General features: G+C 32.3%; 1 protein-coding gene across 4 annotated transcripts in view; it reads left to right on the top strand.

Annotated features, from left to right (window-relative positions):
- The window catches only part of PCDH10 (protocadherin 10), a 47516-nt gene that overhangs the window by 12637 nt on the left and 13178 nt on the right, over positions 1-21701 (top strand). For 2 of the 4 annotated variants that reach the window (XM_026697808.2, XM_087936140.1), the window contains exon 4: positions 3306-3611. In XM_026697808.2, coding sequence (XP_026553593.1) covers positions 3306-3611 — 306 coding nt within the window. Of the gene's footprint in view, positions 1-3305; positions 7062-8376; positions 8525-21701 lie in introns of those variants that run through there. The other 2 variants (XM_087936141.1, XM_087936139.1) reach the window with 2 other exon arrangements.

Genomic DNA, 21701 nt, shown 5'->3' with positions numbered 1-21701 from the left:
AACACACCATTGTTGTCATCCCCAAAATATGCTTCTTACACATCAAACCATATGTACATCTTTGTGTGCTATTACACAAACTAAATACATTTTCCACTTAGTGATTAGAAACACTTCTTTGTTTTTATATAAAAAATTAGCCCTTTACATAAAAAGTGAAATGGTAAATAACAGAAAATGAAAGCTTCTTTCTTTATATACTTCTTTGTATTATTATCTTTAATCACTGCCCATACACTGAGTTCATTGGGTCTAGCTTCCACAGTAAGCATAAAATGTGTAGAATTGTACCCTAAACCTTTATGATGGTCATGTTTGAAGGGGAAAAAAAACAAATAAATCACCGGCAGTAAGCCACTGTGCTTCTAATAACACCGTGTCTTTAGAATTTTAGAATATCTTGACACTGTGAAGAACCACCTGCTAGAAATCCTGTAACAAGCTTTAAATTTCTACATTGAGATTGCCTAACAGGTATAGGTGTCTGTGTTGTTGACTTACAAACATGTATCTGTTTATATACATGAATATAATTTCAAACCAGAGTTTTGGCTTCAATTTTTTGGACTATAAAGGAAAATGGTCTGATAGCTTCAGTTTATGAGACTGGACATGAGCTTTTGTTAAATATTATTAAATAGTTATTCAAAATGTATGCTTTTAACATTTATTGAGTGCAGTGTTAAGCTTGTGAATAATTGTATCAGTGAGTCAACTGACCTTATTAGTAAGGGCACATTTTTAGATACTGTATCCTTCTCTAGCCAAATAGCTTCTAGATGTGTTGGTATTTTCTAACAAGTAGCTATGTTGACTAGCAATTGTGCAGGTGCCTCATAATTCCTCATTTGAAGGCTTTGTGTAAATTAATATATTTTATCATATATTTAAATGTATAATTTAATAAGTTCAAATCACTTTAGTTGGCATGAACAATGATAATTTCATTCTGATTTTCATCTGATTTTATTATTATCATATATCTCCTGGAAAACTAAGCAGTACACTCTTGATCTGTCCCCCAAAAGAATTGGAATTGGGGTCCCATCATATTTGGAGAGCAGAAGGTAGAACAAAGATGGATTAATGAACTGTATTCAATATAAACAGGCATTTCATGAAAAAAAAACCCTTCCATTTTTTGGATTAATATTTGTATCTACTCTTTTACCAGTAGTAAGTAAACTAGCCATTTATTTTGCATGCATTTATATTACATTATAATGTACAGGTTGTCCTCAATTTAGAACCAATAGTTTAACAATTTTACAAAATTATTAACAATCTTGGAAAAAACGACTTGTTTATCGTACCTGTGTTCAAAGTTATAACTATTATATCACCATGCAGTCATGTATTCACAATTCCAGTGCCTGACAACTGGCTTGTATTTCTGATGATTGCAATGTCATATAGTCATGTGATCATAATTTGCAACATTCCCAAATGACTTCTGAAAAACAAAGACAGTTTGCTTAATGACCACAATCATTCACTTAACCATGTGATTCACTTAATGACTGCATTAAAATGGTAACATCATGTCTGATCACATGATGACTCACATTGACTTATGGCAGAAATTTCAGTCCTAGTTGTGGTCATAAATTGAGGACTGTATATTTGTGTTTGTGTGCATGTATATAATATGTTTGTGTGCATGTATATAATTTGCTTTGTATTGTGTGTGTGTATTGCTGCTCTAAAATTTTATTTCCAGGTGATGTTTACATGTACATTGCTCAATGGTTTACTCATTATTTATATCCAAACTTTTGTGATTGCAATTATCTGTAGAAGATTTCAAATAAAACCAAATTCTTTTTTTCTGAATTTAAAGTAACATTTCTATTATAAAGTATTAATTAAGTCAAATACTCCTTCCTTCCTTCCTAAAAAAATTACTGGTAACTTTGTGGGATTTTTACCAACATGGGTCCAAGCCAATTAAGCTGAAAGTTAGTAGAAGAGAATACTAACCTATCTTTACTACTAATCTTTGGGGTTATATACTTTTGATCATATGGTTTATGTATTCATGTTGATGTATTATTATTCAGTAGCAGGCATTCTTCAGTTGGAAAATATAATCTTTAGACTCCAAATATCATTCTTGGGTACTGACACAGAAGAGGTACATTTGTTATAGCAAATAATTCCTACTTTGTGTGGTCTACAGCTTATCAGCAAATTTGGAATTCTTCCATGATATACTTCCAATGAATCCAATAATTCTGGAAAATGGTTATAAATCTTTTACCTGATGATGTTCTGACCAAATAATGTTTAACATTTAGCATTATTATGTTAATGAATTATAATGTGTAGGGAATGGGTGACATGTATGTATATGAAAATGATTATAATTTGATCATTGTTGAACCAAATCAGCAAGAGAGTATCCTTGTTTATTGTACAGGCATAAACAGCTCTTCACTTCTTTTCTGAGCAACACTGTAAAAAATAACTTTTTACTTCTTTAACTTTTATTACACATGTGTTAATATTATCACAATTAATAGCCCCATCGACCATTTCATTTAAGTACATTGCTATTTCTTTAAAAAATTGACTCAATTTCATATGAAAAAAGAAATACCCATCATAAGACACAGAGTGAAAACCTTGCTTATTGTTTGAGAAATGAATACATTTAAAAGGATTTGTAAGCATACTGTTTTCAGTTGTCAGGAATTCATATTGGTATAGAGTAAGCATTCTCACATTTGTCATACAAGCTGGATCTATGTCTTATTAGATTTGCTGTGAATTTTAGCAGTTTCTTTTTATAGGCTTCTAATGTGACTTAGGACTCTAGTGAAATTAAATGGAAAAAAAGTCTGAGGAGCGTATTCTTAAAAAAAAACAGTGGCCTAATTTGTTGAAATTTTCAGGAACTTTCTCAACATTTTCCCCCCACTATCAGTATTTTTTATGTCACAATTTTGCATAGATATTAGACCTATGTAGTCTATTAATGGTCATTAAGCTGAAACCTTCACCTTCGGAAAATGGGACTTGTCCCTAGAAGGTTTAACAAAGCAGGAACCAAGAATTTTTTTAATAACAGTGATCCCCATTGTCATCTTATGATTATTTGGCCAGTTGTGGAACATTCTTGCACTTCTTATCTTTTTTCTTTCTTTTTCTTTTTTAAATAATGAAGCTTCTTTGAAGACTTAATAATCAAATTCTTTTACTGGTAAGATGATAATAGAATAGAAAGTATCTTTTTTATCACCATGCCTTCAGCAGGTGATGACACTAAAGGTTATATCTGCAGTTTTTCTCTTTCCTGCTTATAGGCATGGATCTCTTCTCTAATTGCACAGAGGAATGTAAAGCATTGGGTCACTCAGATCGGTGTTGGATGCCCTCTTTTGTTCCTTCTGATGGACGGCAGGCTGCGGATTACCGCAGCAATCTTCATGTACCTGGAATGGACTCTGTTCCAGACACCGAAGTGTTTGAAACACCAGAAGCCCAGCCAGGGGCAGAGAGATCTTTCTCCACCTTTGGCAAAGAGAAGGCCCTTCACAGCACCCTGGAGAGGAAGGAACTGGATGGACTGCTGTCTAATACACGAGCGCCTTACAAACCACCATATTTGAGTAAGTACTGTTCAAAAAGGATGCTAGAAAGTGTTCCTTTTGTAGGAGTAAAACATCATTTCCAATATGCTTGCTAGGAATAGATAAAGACAATGGGAGAAAAAAAACATTCTTCTGAAATTCTTCACCCTCATAATTACTGTCCATATAGCATTGATTTTTTTAAAAACAGATGTGGCATTTTAAGCTTTCTACTTCTAGGACACTGTTGAAGATGAATTTATTTTTTTAAACAAAAATGCCTAGCTTGTTTTTTAGAAGTTCTGCCTTACTATACACGATCTTAAGTAAACAATTAGCAACCTCATCATTTCTGCACATTATTAGTTTGTGGTGCTCTTCATTGAAATTTATTCAGCATCATAATGTTTGTACTATGGAGCAATGTTTAGAGGACATCTTATGGGAAGTTATGCTTTCCTTCTACTCCACTATTATTATTTTTTGTTTCCTTGATCATACTTCAATGAATTTGAATTTTCTATTTTGATGTTTTCTGAATTTTTATGATCTTCATCCATATGGTAATGTTTATGTAGGCAACAGAGAAGATGTTGCATAGCTTGGGAAAGTTATTTCTTTATATGCTTCACATCATGAGCTAGGTAAAATATGTTGAATGAAGATGATATATTGCTATGTTTATCAACCCATTTTTACATTGCAAGACTGGAATTTTTCCTTTCATTAGAAATATATTCAGTGATTATTAAAATCTATATCATTGGAACAGAAGAAGTCACCATTCATCAGCAAAACATTTATTTAATATTACTCAACTACTGCAAATATTTCAGGGAATTTTTTAAGGAAATTAAAATCTGAAAGACAGCAGAGGTGATATCAGCAATTTCAAACAATACACTTGCTACTAGAGTACTTCATTTGATCTATTTAATCATCCTTATTTCTGTCTTGAAATTATGCCATTGTAAAATATAGCTTTTCTTTTAGATTGAATAGTTGAGAGAATGGACGATTTTTATATTACTATTAAGATTTAGATACTACTTACTAGATCTTCATATTAAAAAAAAACATACATTCCCATAAACAACATCTGGTGCACATTTGAAATTTTGGATATAGATGGAGTTCTTGTTCACATCAAGTTCCATCCCAAGCATATTCCATTCAACAGCTGTTTTAGAGGCACGTTGCTAATATCCACAACCTAAACTCAGATCTACCATATTTTCTTTGTTTGTTTTATTCAGTTTACAAAGTGTGTCAAAAATGACAACCTAGCATCTAAATTTGCAAAGCCTTAATTTTCATTAGAATTCATCATGTAATTTCCCAATGAATTGAAATAAGCCCTGTATTACAAGTTAATAGCAACTCATATATATTTGTGGAGTGGAAGGTGGTTTTGGTTCTTGCACTCAGTACTAAACCTAAAAAATACATAGCTGATATTTTTATAGAATATATTTATTAAGAGAAGAAATCAATGCCTTAATAGCACAATGTGGAGAAAAGATTGAAAACAGATAGGTAGGCAAAGATAGAGATAGATGAAAAATCTATTTTTATTTCACTTATAAAGGTAAAAACAAGACTTTATACAAAAGATAATTGTAGTAGAATGGCTAATAATGTCCATAGCATAATCAAGCTTAGAATTTTCCTTGGTCAGATTACACCAAAAAAGAAAACATTAAAATTTACATTTTGAATTAAATAAAAAGACTAAATAAGAAAAGCCCCCAAAGATAGAATCTACTGGGTATGCAGCACACTAGCCACATTAGTTTAATTGATAAAACTGAAGAAGTATCAATCATATAATAATATGATCAATATGATCAATAATCATATTATTTCTTTAAAAGGAGGAAGAAATGGAGGGGATAAATATATTTTCATTTGACTTAATAAACATTTAATTGTCAAAAGATTTGGAATTATTGAATTTATTTCATTAAAATTGTGATGGTAACAATAATGATAATGGTTTGATGTACATGATCTGTATATGGTTGAGGCCTGGATCTGATTAGGAAATCTGTTTTGTGCTTCACTAAGAAGTCAGTCTCAGAATTTCCAGATAAAAACACAGACAACTACCTACATGTTTACATGGATAATTTTAAAAATGATTTTTTTTTCTGGCTTCAGTGATGGAATCAAACAGAAATACCTTTCTTTGTCTTCTTCTCAATGGACTACTATGGAAAGTACTTAGCTATGGCTTTGACCCCATCATGGTAGATGGAAAATATTAAAAAATCCTGCAGATTATAGGCAGAATACATTTTAGTATTGGAATATTAACTTTGTAAGATACTGTAAATGGAGAAAATAAAATGAAAAAATATATATTTAGCTAAAAATACATAGCTACTTATTATGAAAAAAATGAATGTTTACCAGCTTTTTAGAACTATTTAAAGAATTGATGAAATAGATAAAATCTATTTGGATTGGCACTGAGATATACATTGAACATTTTCCTTGGAATTGTTTTTTAATGCTGGAAAAAATGAGTGCATAATTAAAATGCATAACTGAAAGTAGCCAATATGATAGAGTAATGAATTTCATAAGTTTATAAGTTTGTGACAGGTTAAAGGACTTATCTGAGAAGTCATGACAAAATTTTGGAATAGATTGATGCAGTAAATAAAAAGAAGTTGCCTACACCAGATGGTATTCATCCAACAATTGCAAATACATTTTAGGAAAAAGCTGAGTCAATTTGCAACTTGAAAAATAAAAATCACCAGGCAATGCTCATGTTTTAAATTAAATTCAACTCAGAAAATGCTGCAGTTCAAAATACTTTAAAATCCTCGGCAGATATAATCTACTGTATTTATTTATTTGTTTTCATTTCTATAGCTGCCCATCTCAACAAGTCTCCTTTAAAGTATTAGAAAAATTACAAATGATGAGAGTTTTCAAATGAGTAAAAACAGTAGATTTTTCTATATCTGGACAAGGGTAATTCTTTCAGCATCTGCTTTAATAGTATATTTATACTGATCTCAATAAGCTTTTATGCTACACAAACTAAATAAATCACTCAAATCTTATAACCAAGTTCTGCGATTTTATGATAAAAAATTGCATGCAGAAAAGAAGAACATGCCAGTAGTCTTTGTTTATCAACCAGAATTGGCACTGGCAAACTGCACCATTAAGCAAAGTGGTCACTAAGTGAAACTGACAGTGTTTATCACCTTACTTTATCTTTGCTTTGCTTTAGAAGCCTACAAAGATTATATGTATAAGGATTGGTTGCAAAGTTACGTTTTCATTACCATCATAACTGTAAATGGTCTCTATCTGAGAAAGTTGTTAAACAAGGGCTATCTATATATGGAAATTCTGAGTCACATTAGCAGCTGATCTGTAATATATAATTTGATGACCTTTTAAAAGAGCTGATTTCAGAACTGACAACACTAAATAGACTTATATATTTTTACAAATAAGGCAGGAGACATATTATTAAGAAAAATGAAGTAACAGATGTAATACAAGGATGTCATTATTTATTATATGATTTTAATGGAAAATAATGGGAACTTGAAGAAGTAACTTCATTCATTTCATATTTATCATATTTTCACTTCTTACTAGTACTCTTATTGATCTAAGGTAGTAGTTTACCCATAATCAAATTGTGTTTTTAGGAGGAAGTTACTGAATCTAAAGTGGAAAACCATAATTATTTCCAAGATATTTTTTTCTTAACTATTAGAAAAAAATAAAAATTATATATAATAAAATTCTGAAACACATTTCTTAATTACAGTCAATCATATGTAACTTGACAACATTCAGAAGTCTTATCAATAAAATAATCAAGAAAAAGTTTTTAAAATATCCATATTATTTATAAAATAATAATTACAGAAATTTTAATTCTTTGTATTTCAAAGTCATTGAAAAGAATTCAGCAGAATGTTTCAGTAATAAAACAAAAAAGAATATACTCAGTATCTTTTAGGCAAAATCACCATAAAACCTGACAAAATCAAAAATAGGTAACATTAACTCATCAACCAGGACAGTCAGAGAAATTTTGCAAAGACATGCAAATAGCATAGGACAACATTTGGGTTTTACAGGGAACTGAAAATTAACAGTGCTTATTTCCAGATACATTTACAAGGATTATTTTAATGCATGAGGAAATTTTCTGTCTCAAGTTTATATTTATGCTATTGAAATGTATTATTTCATTTTTACCAATTAAGAATATTATTGGAATATTATCATAAGTATAAGTTTTCAAATAAATCTCCACTTCCAGTAACTATAGGAACACATCCATATACTTTTCTTCACTATGTGGACTCGGACTGCCATTTTCTTTGTTTGGGATTTTTTTTCATCTTTAGGCTACAATTCTGAATATTGCTACTCTTCTAAATACTGAACTGCTTAGATTTTCCAATATCAATCAAGTTGAGTAGGTTCCACCATTCCTATTGTCATAAGAGTGTCATCTTCTAAAGTCTAGAGTAATAGAAACTTTACATAAATAAAAAACTATGGACTATTCGTACATTTGTGAGTCATTTAATAAGGTAGCTTACATAAATACTGTATTTAATTGTTAGTACAATGATTGATTCTACCAGTTCCTCTAAACATCTACTTTCTTTGACCTTTCAACCTTGTGAAGAATGGAAAATATAGTATCACTTTCTGTTCTCCTTCTATTTTTGTTAATCTGTTGCATAACAATATCTGTCTTCATATTACATTTTTGCTTATATTTTTGGTTCAATTTTGACACTACTATCCCAAGCTCCATGGAGCCAAAACAACTTTTTTGAATAAAGAAGACTTCCTTTCAAGTACCTTCAGTCTTCAGTAGAAGGAATTGTATGAAGAGTAGAAAATTTAACTAGACTTCTGAGAAGCTTTTCTTCTTGACTATCAACTACTAGATATGAATAAAAATACAATCTCTTGAAAAGGCAATGAATCAATACATTGATGATTATATAATTCAAAATATGCTTTCAAAACTAAGATTAATCTGAATTTTTCTTCATATGTTTAAATAAATCATATATAATTATACACAAAATCTGATAACTATACTACATAGTACAATTATATAATGATTTAATTCTGGCTAGAGGTCAAACTAAATCAGGAAGGCCGTATCCAATTCATTTCTTTTTTTTAAGGTTCAAGTAATAGAAACTGGGAAATGCTTGAATTGTTTATCCAATAAGAATAGGCAATACTAAATTAGTAATCTGATTCTTTCATCTAATTCTGTGTAATGGCCAAATGCAAATCCTTCATAATACATGCTATTATCATCTAGGAAATTATAAGCAGTGAACATGGACGTCACAGGCATATTGTGAAAGCATAGTATGAAAGAGATGGCCTTAGAAGATACTAAGACAAATGAAAAAAGTATTAAAGTAAAAATTTAAAAAGTATGAAAAAAATAAAATGTGTATATGCATACACACATATATAAAGACAAAAGGCCTTTCAGATCTCATTCAGCTTCTTATAAGTTCAAAATCTCATCTATTTGATCTTCTTGGCAACAGTGGGAAAGTGCTAAACTTCCCAGAATGTTTTCTTTGTAGCTTTCTAGTTTAGCCATGGATTTCTTGGTGACTTCCCATCCAAGCAGTAACTCTGATTTGCTTTTTTAATTGATTATGGTTGGCAAGTGCTGCCACCTGTTGTAGACATAAATATATATACAAGTAAGCAAAATGAGCTATGTTAAAGTAGAAAAGAGAACATAATTAGCAACCAAAGCATTTTTAATGAAAATGAAAATGGCATTTTGTAATAAAATCAATCAATCAATCAATGGTGTTAGATATCATTATATTTACTATTATTTATCATTTTTATTTTTATTTTGCGATACAAGGAAGTAATTATAGAAACATTCCTTCTTCCTTTTATACAGGTAGCCCTTGACCTGCAATCATTTGTTTTGTGATTGTTCAAAGTTACAGTGGCACTAAAAAAAAGTGTTTCCTGTCAATTTTACACACTCTTGACCATTGCAGCATCCTCATAATTATGTGATCAAAATTCAGATGCATGTATTTATGATGGTTTAGTGTCCCAGGATCATGTGGTCAATGATAATTCCGATTCACATAACAATTGTGTTATTGACTTAAGAACTACATTGATTTGATAAACCACTTTGACAAGAAAAGTTTTAAATGGGGCAAAACAACTGTCATGCTTAACAATGGAAATTAGAGTTAATTGTGGTTGTAAATCAAAGACTATCTGTATTCCTCACAACAACTCTGTGGGATCAGTTGGGCTGAGAGAAAGTGGTCCAAAGTCACCCTGTCAATTTATTTTCATGCCTAAGGTGAGACTAAAATTGAGTCTTCTGGTTTCTAGGCCCACACCTTAAAAGATTACTCACATAATTACCCTACCTCCATCTGCCTAAAAAATATGTAAGGCTTGAACATGATGTGTTCCAGATTTTTCTGCTGTGACCAAAATAAAAGTTGAAAAGCAATTTTCCCAATTCAAATACTGTATATTGTTTTCAATAGCATGTTCTTTGGGTAAATGCAAGCCCTTCCTGTGACTTGCAATAAAAATGAAGCACATCTTTCCTCCACTACTGTTACAATATGTCTATTTATACACCTATCATTTCAATGTATATATGCTTCTTTGGAGAGTGGATGTTTATTAATTTCCTGAAATTATTTAGTCAGGAAAAGAAACTAATAAAAGGGAGGGGTAAAATGGGCATTTTAGCATTTTTCAGATATCTGGAGATTTGAAAATATTTTCTACTGAATTGTCTGTATCAAGATTAATGCATATTTAAATTTCTGAAACCACATATTTCACTACTCACCAGAAGATGGATTATAAAACAATACTTCAGATTCAAATGGAAATACATAATTCAAGGCATGTGTATGAATATAAACAACACCAGGTGGCAAACAAATTACTGTAAATAGCAACTTTTCATGACTCCACACTGCAGCTGTGAGGACAGTCACAGACCTTGGAAAAAGATGCAAGATGTGACCTAAGCTATGTGAGCACCCCTGCAATGTCTGGTGTACTATTAGAATATGAAGCACTACACAATCCTAGTAAATTGTGTTGTGACTTGGCAGAACTTACTGTACAGTTAAGAGAAGCCTTGCAATGGAATCAAATAGTCATGGTATATGATGATCTCGTCCTCATTGTTAAGGATAAAATGAAGGAGGATATTGGAGTGGATAATTTTTAATTCCTTTTCCAACTTGATAATTTGCCAATAATATTCTTTTGTACACATAAACACATATATGGAGAAAGACAGAAACAGACAGACAGACAAACAGAGAGAAAGAGAGAGGGGGGTGGTAGGTAGGGGTGAATAAGCACTCATGCAAAATATACTGTATTTTTCACTCCATAAGACACACTCCCCCTCCAAAGATGGGTAGAAATGTCTGCGTCAATGCCAGTTCTTTGGTGAATAGCAGCTGGGCTGTGGTGGCAGGATCCTTTTACAGTGCTGAACCCCGCCTCTTCTGTCTTTGTCATTGCCTGCCCCTTCTATCTCTTTTTTGCAGTGCAAGAGTCAATAGGCAGAACTAGCACATGAGAGGACCCCTATCTGTGGTCCTCTCGGGCTCCACCTGATATATTTTTTTCTTGTTTTCCTCCTCTAAACCTAGGTGCATCTTATGGTCAGGTGTATCTTATAGTGTGAAAAATATGGTAACTGTTCAATAAGGGAGTTCTAGAGCCTAGGAAACTGCTAAGAATGTGCAGGGTTTCCAGTTCTTGCAATTTACTCTCCACAAAACCCAGTTTATAGAGAAGAACTTCTCCAATAGATTTATATGACAAATTAAGGCATTCTTGTTTTTATGATCATCTTCCCATATTGTGACCAGAAACAATAGGCTAGTTTAAATATTTCAGCAGTCTCCTTTTGCATGGTTTTCAGTATATACACCCTGGACCAATTGACCCTTCCAATTATTTTTCAACCACACAGAGGGTATTGGTAAAAAGGGACAAATCTACAAATGTACAAATTCCACCTCTGTTTCCAGTACATACTATATTTTTTTTATTTATATCTCACAAAAAGCATTTTTTTTCAAATTAATATATTTTTCCATCATTGTTTTCTTGATATTCAGTTATGCTCGTTACTGAAATACATTAACCTTTCTGTACATAAAACTTGTGGCTTACATGCAAACTCTATCAAGTGCTGTATCTGTTTATCAAAGTAATCCATTTTCTTGCCTGTTTTCATACCTAAAGTTTATACCAAACAATTTACTGAAAATTATATAATTATCATTCTACAGGCAAATATAACTATTTTGTAGGAAATAAAATAAAATATAATTTTATTTTTAAAATTGGCATTAAATATAACAAAACCAAATTACAGTAAAATGCCAGCTCAGTAGCAACAAAAAATAACAAAGAATTCCATGAAAATTCTTTAACAACTTCAAGTATTATTAAATAACATTTTTAAAATTTTTACACTTGGTGCAGAAATACTTGGGATTTGTTAATCTAAGTAGGTACTTAACTTTTCATGGTTAATAAAATATCTGGATAAAGTCTACTTTTAATTATACATTTTGTATAATTTTGTAGCTAATTAGGAAGGAACACCTTTTCCAGCAGCATTTTTTTAAAAAGTATGTGGCATAAATACCCTGGGAGGTCTACAATGCTTTTTACTACAAAGTAGTTCATTGCTAGTTCATTTTGTTCATGCATGTGCACTATCCACAGTACACCACAGGGGGCGAATTAGCTTTGTACCAGCTGGCTACTAGCATTTGGGGATGTTGAGTCATCTGGACTTTCTTCCGCCAACCTCACCTCACATCTGAGCTGAGCTGGCACTAGCTCCCGCTTCCACATGGAACACTGCTATTTTAAGCTAAGGACACATTTCCTACAATTCTGCACTAGAGAAACATCAAGTGTCTCCAATTCACAATGAAAGCTATTATGTCAGTCTCTTTTTATGGAGAAATATAACAAAAGCCAAAATGAAACATCATGATAACAAGGCAAGTTAATTGTTGTTGAGACCCTAGTGTCTGAGATGAAGAAGATAACAAGTGGCCTATTTATTATATAGCATGACTCATCAGTGACTTAGACATTGCTGTGAAGAATATGCTAATCACGTATTTAAACAATACAAGCTTGGAAAAGATTGCCGATCTTTATGCCAAATGCAATTAAGTACTCTATAATCTTGATAAATTGGAAGGATGGGCTGAAATGTGATAAGATAGCACTTCAAATCAAGACATAATTGCTTTGCTCTTGAATGCTAAATAAAAGACTAAAGCAAGTAAATATGGGATATTGTGGACAATGAGGATGAATAAACTTCATTAAAAACTCATCGAATCTAATAATTTCTGCTACAATAAATGACAGCAAAATGGACTGGAAACCTCAATTAAAAATATAGTCATGGCTAGAATGCGGGTTTTTTTCTTTCATTTTGTATGTTCATATTTTGAAGCAATCATGCATTGTTTACATTAAGTGAAGCATGCTTCTGTAGCGTTTTAGAAATATGCTACGAATTGCATATTGTAATGTTTTCTTCACATTAAAAGGGAGGAAAGAATCCTCTTTACAATATGTAGGAAACTAGGATGTTCCTCTCTTGAGACACTAGCTTTTAGTAAGCAAGAATAGTTACAATTGCACTGACTCTGTAAAGCCTTTTGTTATTTACATTTCTAAGTACTGCTGCTCCACAATTGTAATCAGGTCATCCTAAAATGTAGATTTGACATTAAAAAAACATGAGTTACACTAATAGGAAAATACTTGATAATTAAAAAAAAAAAACTTCGTTTCGTGGATAAAGCTGTGAATATACCATCAATGTCTTGGAATTACTTGTCTACTGATCTTGAGTATTAAAGGATCCCATAAAACAATAATATAACCGATTTCCTCTTAAATCTCTGGTATGAATGTTGTTCTCATTTAGAAGAAAATTAACACTCACAATTGAGGAAGGAAGGGAATATCAAGCAAATTACTGGCATATTAAAAAATACACATCTGCCTATAAATGAATGTTTGCACAAAAACATATATGCTGGCCTATCATTGCATTTGCATGACTTAAATCCTCCTCTTCTCCCCCCCACCATCTGCTCTATTGCTCTTCATTTTTTCATTTTCTTCTTATCTCCATGATAAATGTAATGCTTTTCAGATTAACGGGTGATAGATTATACATATACAGGAGAAATATACATAATTTGAATTATACTGTTGGCAATTAGTGTAATAATTGTGAAGACTATTTCCCCCAAAGTATAAATATCTCCTTTCCACCATGCTGCTGCTAAAACAGTAGAAAACAGTTATTCGCTGTTCATTAATTTAGGATGCAGTCTTTTTCCTCCACTGATTCAGAAGTAAGAGAAGACAATCCAAAATGATAAAAGTTATACATAACTTTGGACAGGCACCTGAAATGATGTAAGGTAAGATTGGAAATGGAAGACAGGTGGAAAGTTTTGATGATATAGTATAGTATATAATTCAGTGGTGAGGCAGCTTCTTAGAATCATAGACTTACTTGGTTTTCTCTCTATGAGTTTGAAATATTAACTTCAGAAGATTCTTTAAAAGTATGTTCTGGGTGGAACATGGACCCTGACAATGTTGTAATTTATTTTTTATTTATTAAATAAAGCCTACCTTACTCTGAAAAATTACACCACAGCATCATACATGGATCATAATGAAAATGGAAATAATCAACCTGAGTACTCTAATTTCATTCCAACTAGTTATAGACAGTGATGGGTATGGTAATTAACAAGGAATTAGATATTTCAGAGTTGTCTGATGATACTAGAGGACTTTAAGCAAGCAAAGTGACTTTTTTGTGTTAGTTAATGTAAGTTATATTACTCTTTTAGAAAGCTTTCTTGTAAATGAATAGTTATTATTATGAAACTACAGTTCTGTTTTTAAAAGGTCAGTTCCTGAAAAGGTAGCAGGATATGCTTAAAAAAACACCTCACATATTAATATCAGAAATTTGGGGAGAAAAAGGCTAAGAAATGGTTTAGTGCTTTGAAAGGAAACAAAAAAGTAGCCTCTAATCTTCTAATAAACAGTTGAGTGTGCATCTTGAATTGATAAAATATATTTTAAATTTCCTGACTCTAAAGTTCAAGTTAATTGTCAATTGTAGTTCCAATGGACTCAGTTCTTTGCCAGTAAACATTTTAATGAATTGATAAGGAGAAATGACAAACAATTCACAACCCAGAATGTATGATATTAATCAATAAGTGTTGCTAACACATATAATCAATAAGATAGCTTTGTGAAAGTACTCTAATAGGAGAAAATAACAAATAGCCTAGCTAAGCAGAAGAGTGACCCCAAACTATCCCAAGGCCAGAAGCCTGGCTTGCATTGAGTAACTCCTAGAGGTACTTTGCATCAAGTGGTGCAGTGGGAAATGAAATTACAGGCTTGCAAGCATTGCTAACATATTACATAAATAAGCATATAGAACATAAAACCTGCTGAAGTGATAGTTGTATTATGAAAATCTTGTGGTTAATCTATGGACATGAATATATTTGTAAATGCTAGTTTTAGCCATGCAAGGGAAAAGAGGCAAATACATGTACATAAAAAGTGGAATGACTTGATGGTGATCAAGTTTGTGGGTTTGGTAATTTATCATTATAAAAAGTTTTGCTGTAAACAAAGATGTTACACAGGATTTGAAGGAGACCTTCCCATGTCCTTCTTCTGCACAGAATAAAGTTGTGTGATGAATCTCTACCTCGGTGTGTTCAATTGGGCTTCAGCATCCTGGGCAAGAACCCAGGTTTGGGATGGGACAACAGAATGACTTGAATAAATAGGTGGAAGAAATTTTCATCAAATTTGTAGATACTAAAAAAAAGAACTTGGTATCCAGAAGATAGAATAAAGATCCAAAATAATGTTGAGAGAGTACAGGTAAATTAGTAGAGGTAGATTACTCATTAAGGTGATGATTGCTTCAGCTGCAAATAAAAAATAATAGTTTGAAGCAGGTCCATAGGACTTTTGGCGTAGTATCTTTCTGAAAATTTCTAAAGCAACTATTTTTTCAGGACTGCATATGTAGCTTGACAGTAAGATGTACAACATATAAATTTAATAAAATAAAGTTATTTAAAGAGTTGCAGACTGGTGCTATGTTTGCATCTCTACATACGGTATTCCAAAGCATTTTTTTTTTCAATTCAACATACTTCATATCTTTTTTTCTTCATTTAATAGAAAAAATTGCACAAAGGGTAAAAGATAAAATAACTTTGACAAATGTATATATGAAAAGGATCCTGGAGTTTTAGATGTTCATCAACTGAATATTAGCCAGCAGCATTATAAGGCTGTTAAAAAGGGGTTTACATTATATCATAGAAGTACAGTTGCTAGGTCTGCCATGATGTGTTGACACATTGAACAGTTCCTGGCACTATTCTTTAAGGAAGATTCATAGAATATGAACAGGTACAAATAATGGTGGCAAGTATGAATAGGAGATAGAAAAACAATTGTTTGAAGAACAGACTGAGGGAATAAATATTTTTAGCCATGAAAAAAATATGATTGTGGTAGGGCTGTGACAATTATTTTCAGGTATTTGAAGAGATGTTGCAGAAGAATAGCAAGATCTTGGTCAGAATGCAAGGATATGGGCAGTGATATCTACATTATCTCATTGCTCTCATCAAAATGTCAAAAATAGTGATGTGACAAGTTCTATACCTTTTGTCTCTTTTGAACATGTACACAGTGTTTTGACTAAGACAGGAATGCTGCTTTCATCAATCTAATCCTGCCCTTCCCTCCACACTCATTATATGGAACAATGATAATAAATGACAAGAAAGAATATTTGGAAATGTTATATGAACAGTTGACATTGTAATATAACAATAAGTAAAAACATCAAAACATTGGAACCCATTACAAAGGCAGATGAAGAGCTCCATTTTATTAGATACATTTAAAGAATGGCTGGCCCAGTGCCAGAGAATTCTTAATTTTAATTTGGATTCATGCATTCGGCAGTCAGTTGACACAGTGTCTGTCCGAAATAGCTCTTTCCATTACACTGGCTGTTGATTATGTAATACAATATCGAATAAACTCTCTTTTTTCCTCAGTGCCAAATACACCTAGGCTTTACTTGATTTTGGAATATGAAGAGCCTGACATTCAGAAATTACATTTAGTTTAAAATCTGTTTATGGAGATTCTCAGTCATCTAAGTCATGGTTGTTGCAAAGGTTGTCAAAAGACAACTAGACTTTGTTTTTCCTTGAAGATATTTCACTTTTCATCCATGAAGCTTCTTCAGTTCAGTTAGTTTAGAATAGCCAAAGCAGTGGTATCTTACATGTTAAACACATGTGGGCATTTCAGTTGTATGCAACATTACTGATAAGCTGTTCTCACTGTATATCTTTAGACATACTCTTCATTTTGAATACATGACTGCAGCTCAAGAATTTTTAAAAATTAGGCAAGAAGAAAAGCATTGGCTATGTATCTTACACTGATCATTTGAAAATGATAAGGTAGAGTTATTTGGCACATAATTCCTGTTTGGTGCTAAAACTAATGAAGCAGCATATATGTATGTCTATGGTATTTGGTTCATAAACCTTTGAAGGAAATTTTCTTGATTGTTAGTCCAGTATCCTAAATATGCTTTTGTAGAGAATGTGCATTTAGATGAGCCATCTATTCCCTTTTAATGGTAATGGTGACAGTTTCAGTGTCAGAGTGAATATGAATGGGTAGAAAACAGAGAATAGTTATTACTACATTCATCAGTGCTTTTCTGTCTATAGTTGCCTTGGAGTCAGTATCACCAAAAAATATTTGAATTTATTTAAGTAGTTATATAACCTGCACTTAAATGTAACTCTGAAAGACTGCTTGTGTGTCACCTATTGCATATTTTATACTTTAGGTATGCTCATTTTTAATGCATCCTCAAAATAGGAATAAAAACATCATTAGTGTAAAGGAGATTTAATTATTTGGTTGGTAATGAAAACAGAACAATTATTGAAGTCCTTATTTTATTTACTGCCTAGATATATGATTTCACATCCCTCATTTAATTTTGCAAACTTTTAAATAAAACTACATGCTTGAGTAAACTTTGTCTTTTTTTATTTAGAGGTGTGAATTTAATATATTGCAAAATCTAGAATGAATAAGCATCGCCCCCTTTGTATTCTGAAACTGGATCAAATTTAGACTTCTCTTGTAGGAGGAGGCCTTCTGCTCCTGCATACTTGGAAGCTAGTTTCACAGAATTTATTTTATTCTTAACTCTATTGGAAGCTATGCTGTCATAGTGATTAATAATGAAGATTTTTTTTGTACACTGTTCCAGTGTGATAATAGGCAATAATGGGGTGGATTCCTATACAGGTAGTCCTCACTTACTGAGTGTCTCATTTTCTGACCATTCAGTTATGATATTGTAAAACCAGCACACTTTTATGATGGTTGCAGTGTCAGTACAGCATCAGCATTTGTGTGCTTTGCCACTGGCTTAATACAAACAATTCAAATAGAGAAGGTGTTTGATCACACAGTACTTCACTTAATGACCAAATGGGAAGTGAGGAAAATGATTTTTTGCTTAGTGACTGCAGATCCTAGCAATGGAATTCCCAGTCCTGATTGTGGGTGCTAAGTGAGGATGTCCCACTGCAATCAGCTCTTGGCAGTTAATGTTATATAGGGAGAAAAGTTTAAAACATCCTTGATAGGATGTACACTGAGAAGTTATGCACCAGAGGCAAATTCCTTGTGTGTATAATTATACTTGGCCAATAAAAATTCTATTCTATTCTATTCTATTCTATTCTATTCTATTCTATTCTATTCTATTCTATTTCTATTTCTATTTGTATTCCTATTCTATTCCTATTCCTATTATACTCTACGCTATTAAATCAGAATAGCATCATAACTAAAATAAGAATGAAACTACTAATAAAAATAAAAGAGAGACAGGCTAGTGTAATTAGCTTGTCCTCCAAAACAGTTCTGTTTTCAGCATATTTCAGAATGCAATTTGATTTCTGCATCACTTGCTTCAGCCACGATTAGTCTAATATTCCAAGGTGCCCAAGTACCAAGCCAATAATAGATTTATTTGAGTAAAAACCAACTCTTTAAATTGTACCTGGAAGCTAACTAGTGGCCAATGCAGAATGCTAGCAAAGAATAATATATATTTAATGGTATGTGTCAATTACTCCATGGACTATTGCATTCTGGAATAACTATAGTTTACAAATAGTCTTTAAAGTTAATTCTGTGTCAGGACTCCAACAAATCCACTCCTGCATACAGCAAGTGCAGGTGTCTGAATGGTAATAAGGTTGTGAGTTACCATTGTGAGATATTCTTATGGCAGATAAAAGCCCAGCGAGTGCAGCAACTAAAGGAAAAACCCTTCCAATGATAGATTTCACTTACTGAACTATCTAGAGCAGGAGTGTGAAACTCACGTCATCACGGTAGTGTCATATGATGTATCATGACTTTTTCCCCTTTTGCTAAGCTGTGCGTGGGTGTGGCCAGCACGTGACACATCCAGCCCATGGGCTGCAAGTTTGACAGCCCTAATCTACAGCCATATATTAAAAGGCTGTCAAAATCACAAACCTACTATTTAAGGATAGTGGCTGCCTATCTAAATATAACATTAGTATTGATGAAAAACTTCAATGGACAAACTATTTCTGTCTTACCAGATTGAATCTGGGTTGGTCACGAGGACCAGAGGTTTATTTTTGTCTTGTTTAGGTTAAACCTCAGCTGTTTTTCCCATCCAGAGTCTGAGGGCATCTCAGCTCCAAGAAGGAACATCAATTGCTTTTCCCCTAAAGGTCAGGATAGTGTTATATAGTTCAGCATTATCTGTATATTGATGGAACTATATCCAAATTGTCAGATGATCTTGTCCAGCAGCTTTGCATAGATATTACAGATATATATATAGAGAGAACTGATCCCTGTGAAACTGCAAAGGAAGGGCCATTGAATTGACCTCCCCCCCTCATTCCAATGGACTAAATCTCTCCAATGAAGAAGAAGCAGAAATATGAAGGAGTGCCTTCAATGATAAACGGTGTAAGGTAACTGAATCATTGATATCAAAACCAATGAGAGATATAAAAAGAGTCTTTATCCAGGTGCAGATTGAGATCTTCAATGAAAACAACTCATGCTGGGCCTAAAAGATAAGCCATGTCATTTAAGGTGATCCTTAGTTGATTTACCACCACCATGTCAACAACCTTCCTGAAAAAGGAAAATGAGCAAGAGTTACAGTGTTTAAAAATTTTGGGTTCTTATACAAGGTACCTTGTTGCTCAACTGCTTTGAAACTCATTGAATTTGCACTCAGTGCATCGTGATGGGAAAATTTTGTCCAAGTACTTACTGTTTGTTTGGTACTCAGTGTGGAAGCTAGGACTTGTTGGTGTTGACTGCTTTGTGACTCACTATATTATTCCTTATGGGAAAAAATGTGTTTGGTATTCATCATTTTTTGTAGTCATTATGCCTCATGGAACCTATTAACAATGAATAACAAGGTACCACAATATTTGGAACATAGTACATTATGCATTGATATACGATGTCAGTGTTGTCCTGTAAAGCTGTAGGAGGTCTCAACAAGGACTATTTCCTGGCTGTACATTAGAAGTGTACAATTTTAATCCTGATGGCCATATGTATTTAAGTGTCTCTTCCAGATATTTACCTAAGTAGTTGTCAAACTGTATGTTATACTAAGACTACATATTTTACTGATTTTATTACATTTAAATAAAATAAGTGGAACTTTTTTTTTTTAATGCTGGCTTCTACTTATTCTATGAAGAGTGTTTCCTAGGATGATGCTCCAAGACCAGCTATGGTCCTCAGACAGGGGAGGGGGAGTGCATTGTTCAGTATACCACAGGTTAAATTCGAGACATTTTGCTAGGAAACCCATATGTTCACTATTTAGTCATTATGAGTGGTGTGAATGTGTATGAATAAATTAGCAATATGAAGTGGAAACAATGTATTTTCTTTACATAAACAAAAAGTGAACGATTTAATTCAAAGCAACTTTATGGGCATGTGTTTAAATATAATGGCTCAAACTTAATGCTAAGCATAGTATTACTGACAGTTATTAAGAGGACATTAGTGATAATAAAGTATAGTTATGTATAGTAATTAAGAAAAATGTTTGATTGTTTTTGTGCTCCAATACTGAAGTCAGCTGCAATACTTTAATGCTTCTTGAATGAGAGGACATACGAACAAATACAATTTAATTGTATATTGCAAAATTCACACACATACACATACACATTAGAATTTTGTAATATGCAATTAAATTGTGTGTGTGCATATATATGTGTGTATACACACACACACACACACACGAATATATATTCATTCATAATTGTAAATACCTGGTTCAAGGGGTTTCAGAAATGTCAGTTGGATAGAGGGCAATGATCATGTTACTGTCATATTTCTTTTACATATGATATTATGTGAACATTTCAAATGTTTTTTAGCAACTCTAAATAACTGAACAAAGATTGCTTGTTTGGGATAATGTGCTGGGATTAAAGTGTAGCAGAGAAAATTTGGAAGAGAAAGTAACATATTTAACACCTTAACCTTTATAGAATAAATGAGATTAATCAAACAAATAACTAAGAAAACTTGGATAATAAAATTAAAGTGATAAAGCAATGTGCATATAAAAGCATTTTTATATTCATCTTTATATTCAGTTTTCTTGCATATTATTGCTTTCATTTCTCCCATCTTTAGATTTCAAATGCCCTCCAAAGCCAAGAATGTAATTCACAATAAAAATCCATACATAAGAAAAATATGATAGCCTGTTTAAGAAAAAAAAGATTAAAAGCAAGATTAAAATTCAGAAAAGCAAAACTGTTTGCAAATATTGTTAATTAAAATTACGGAGTATGTTTTAAAATGTGAGCTAGCATGCTTCCC

Source organism: Pseudonaja textilis, chromosome 6 (genome assembly GCF_049901715.1).
Source record: "Pseudonaja textilis isolate UNSWEBS1 chromosome 6, rPseTex1.2, whole genome shotgun sequence".
NCBI lineage: Eukaryota > Metazoa > Chordata > Lepidosauria > Squamata > Elapidae > Pseudonaja > Pseudonaja textilis.
This window is presented reverse-complemented; position numbering and strand designations above follow the sequence as displayed.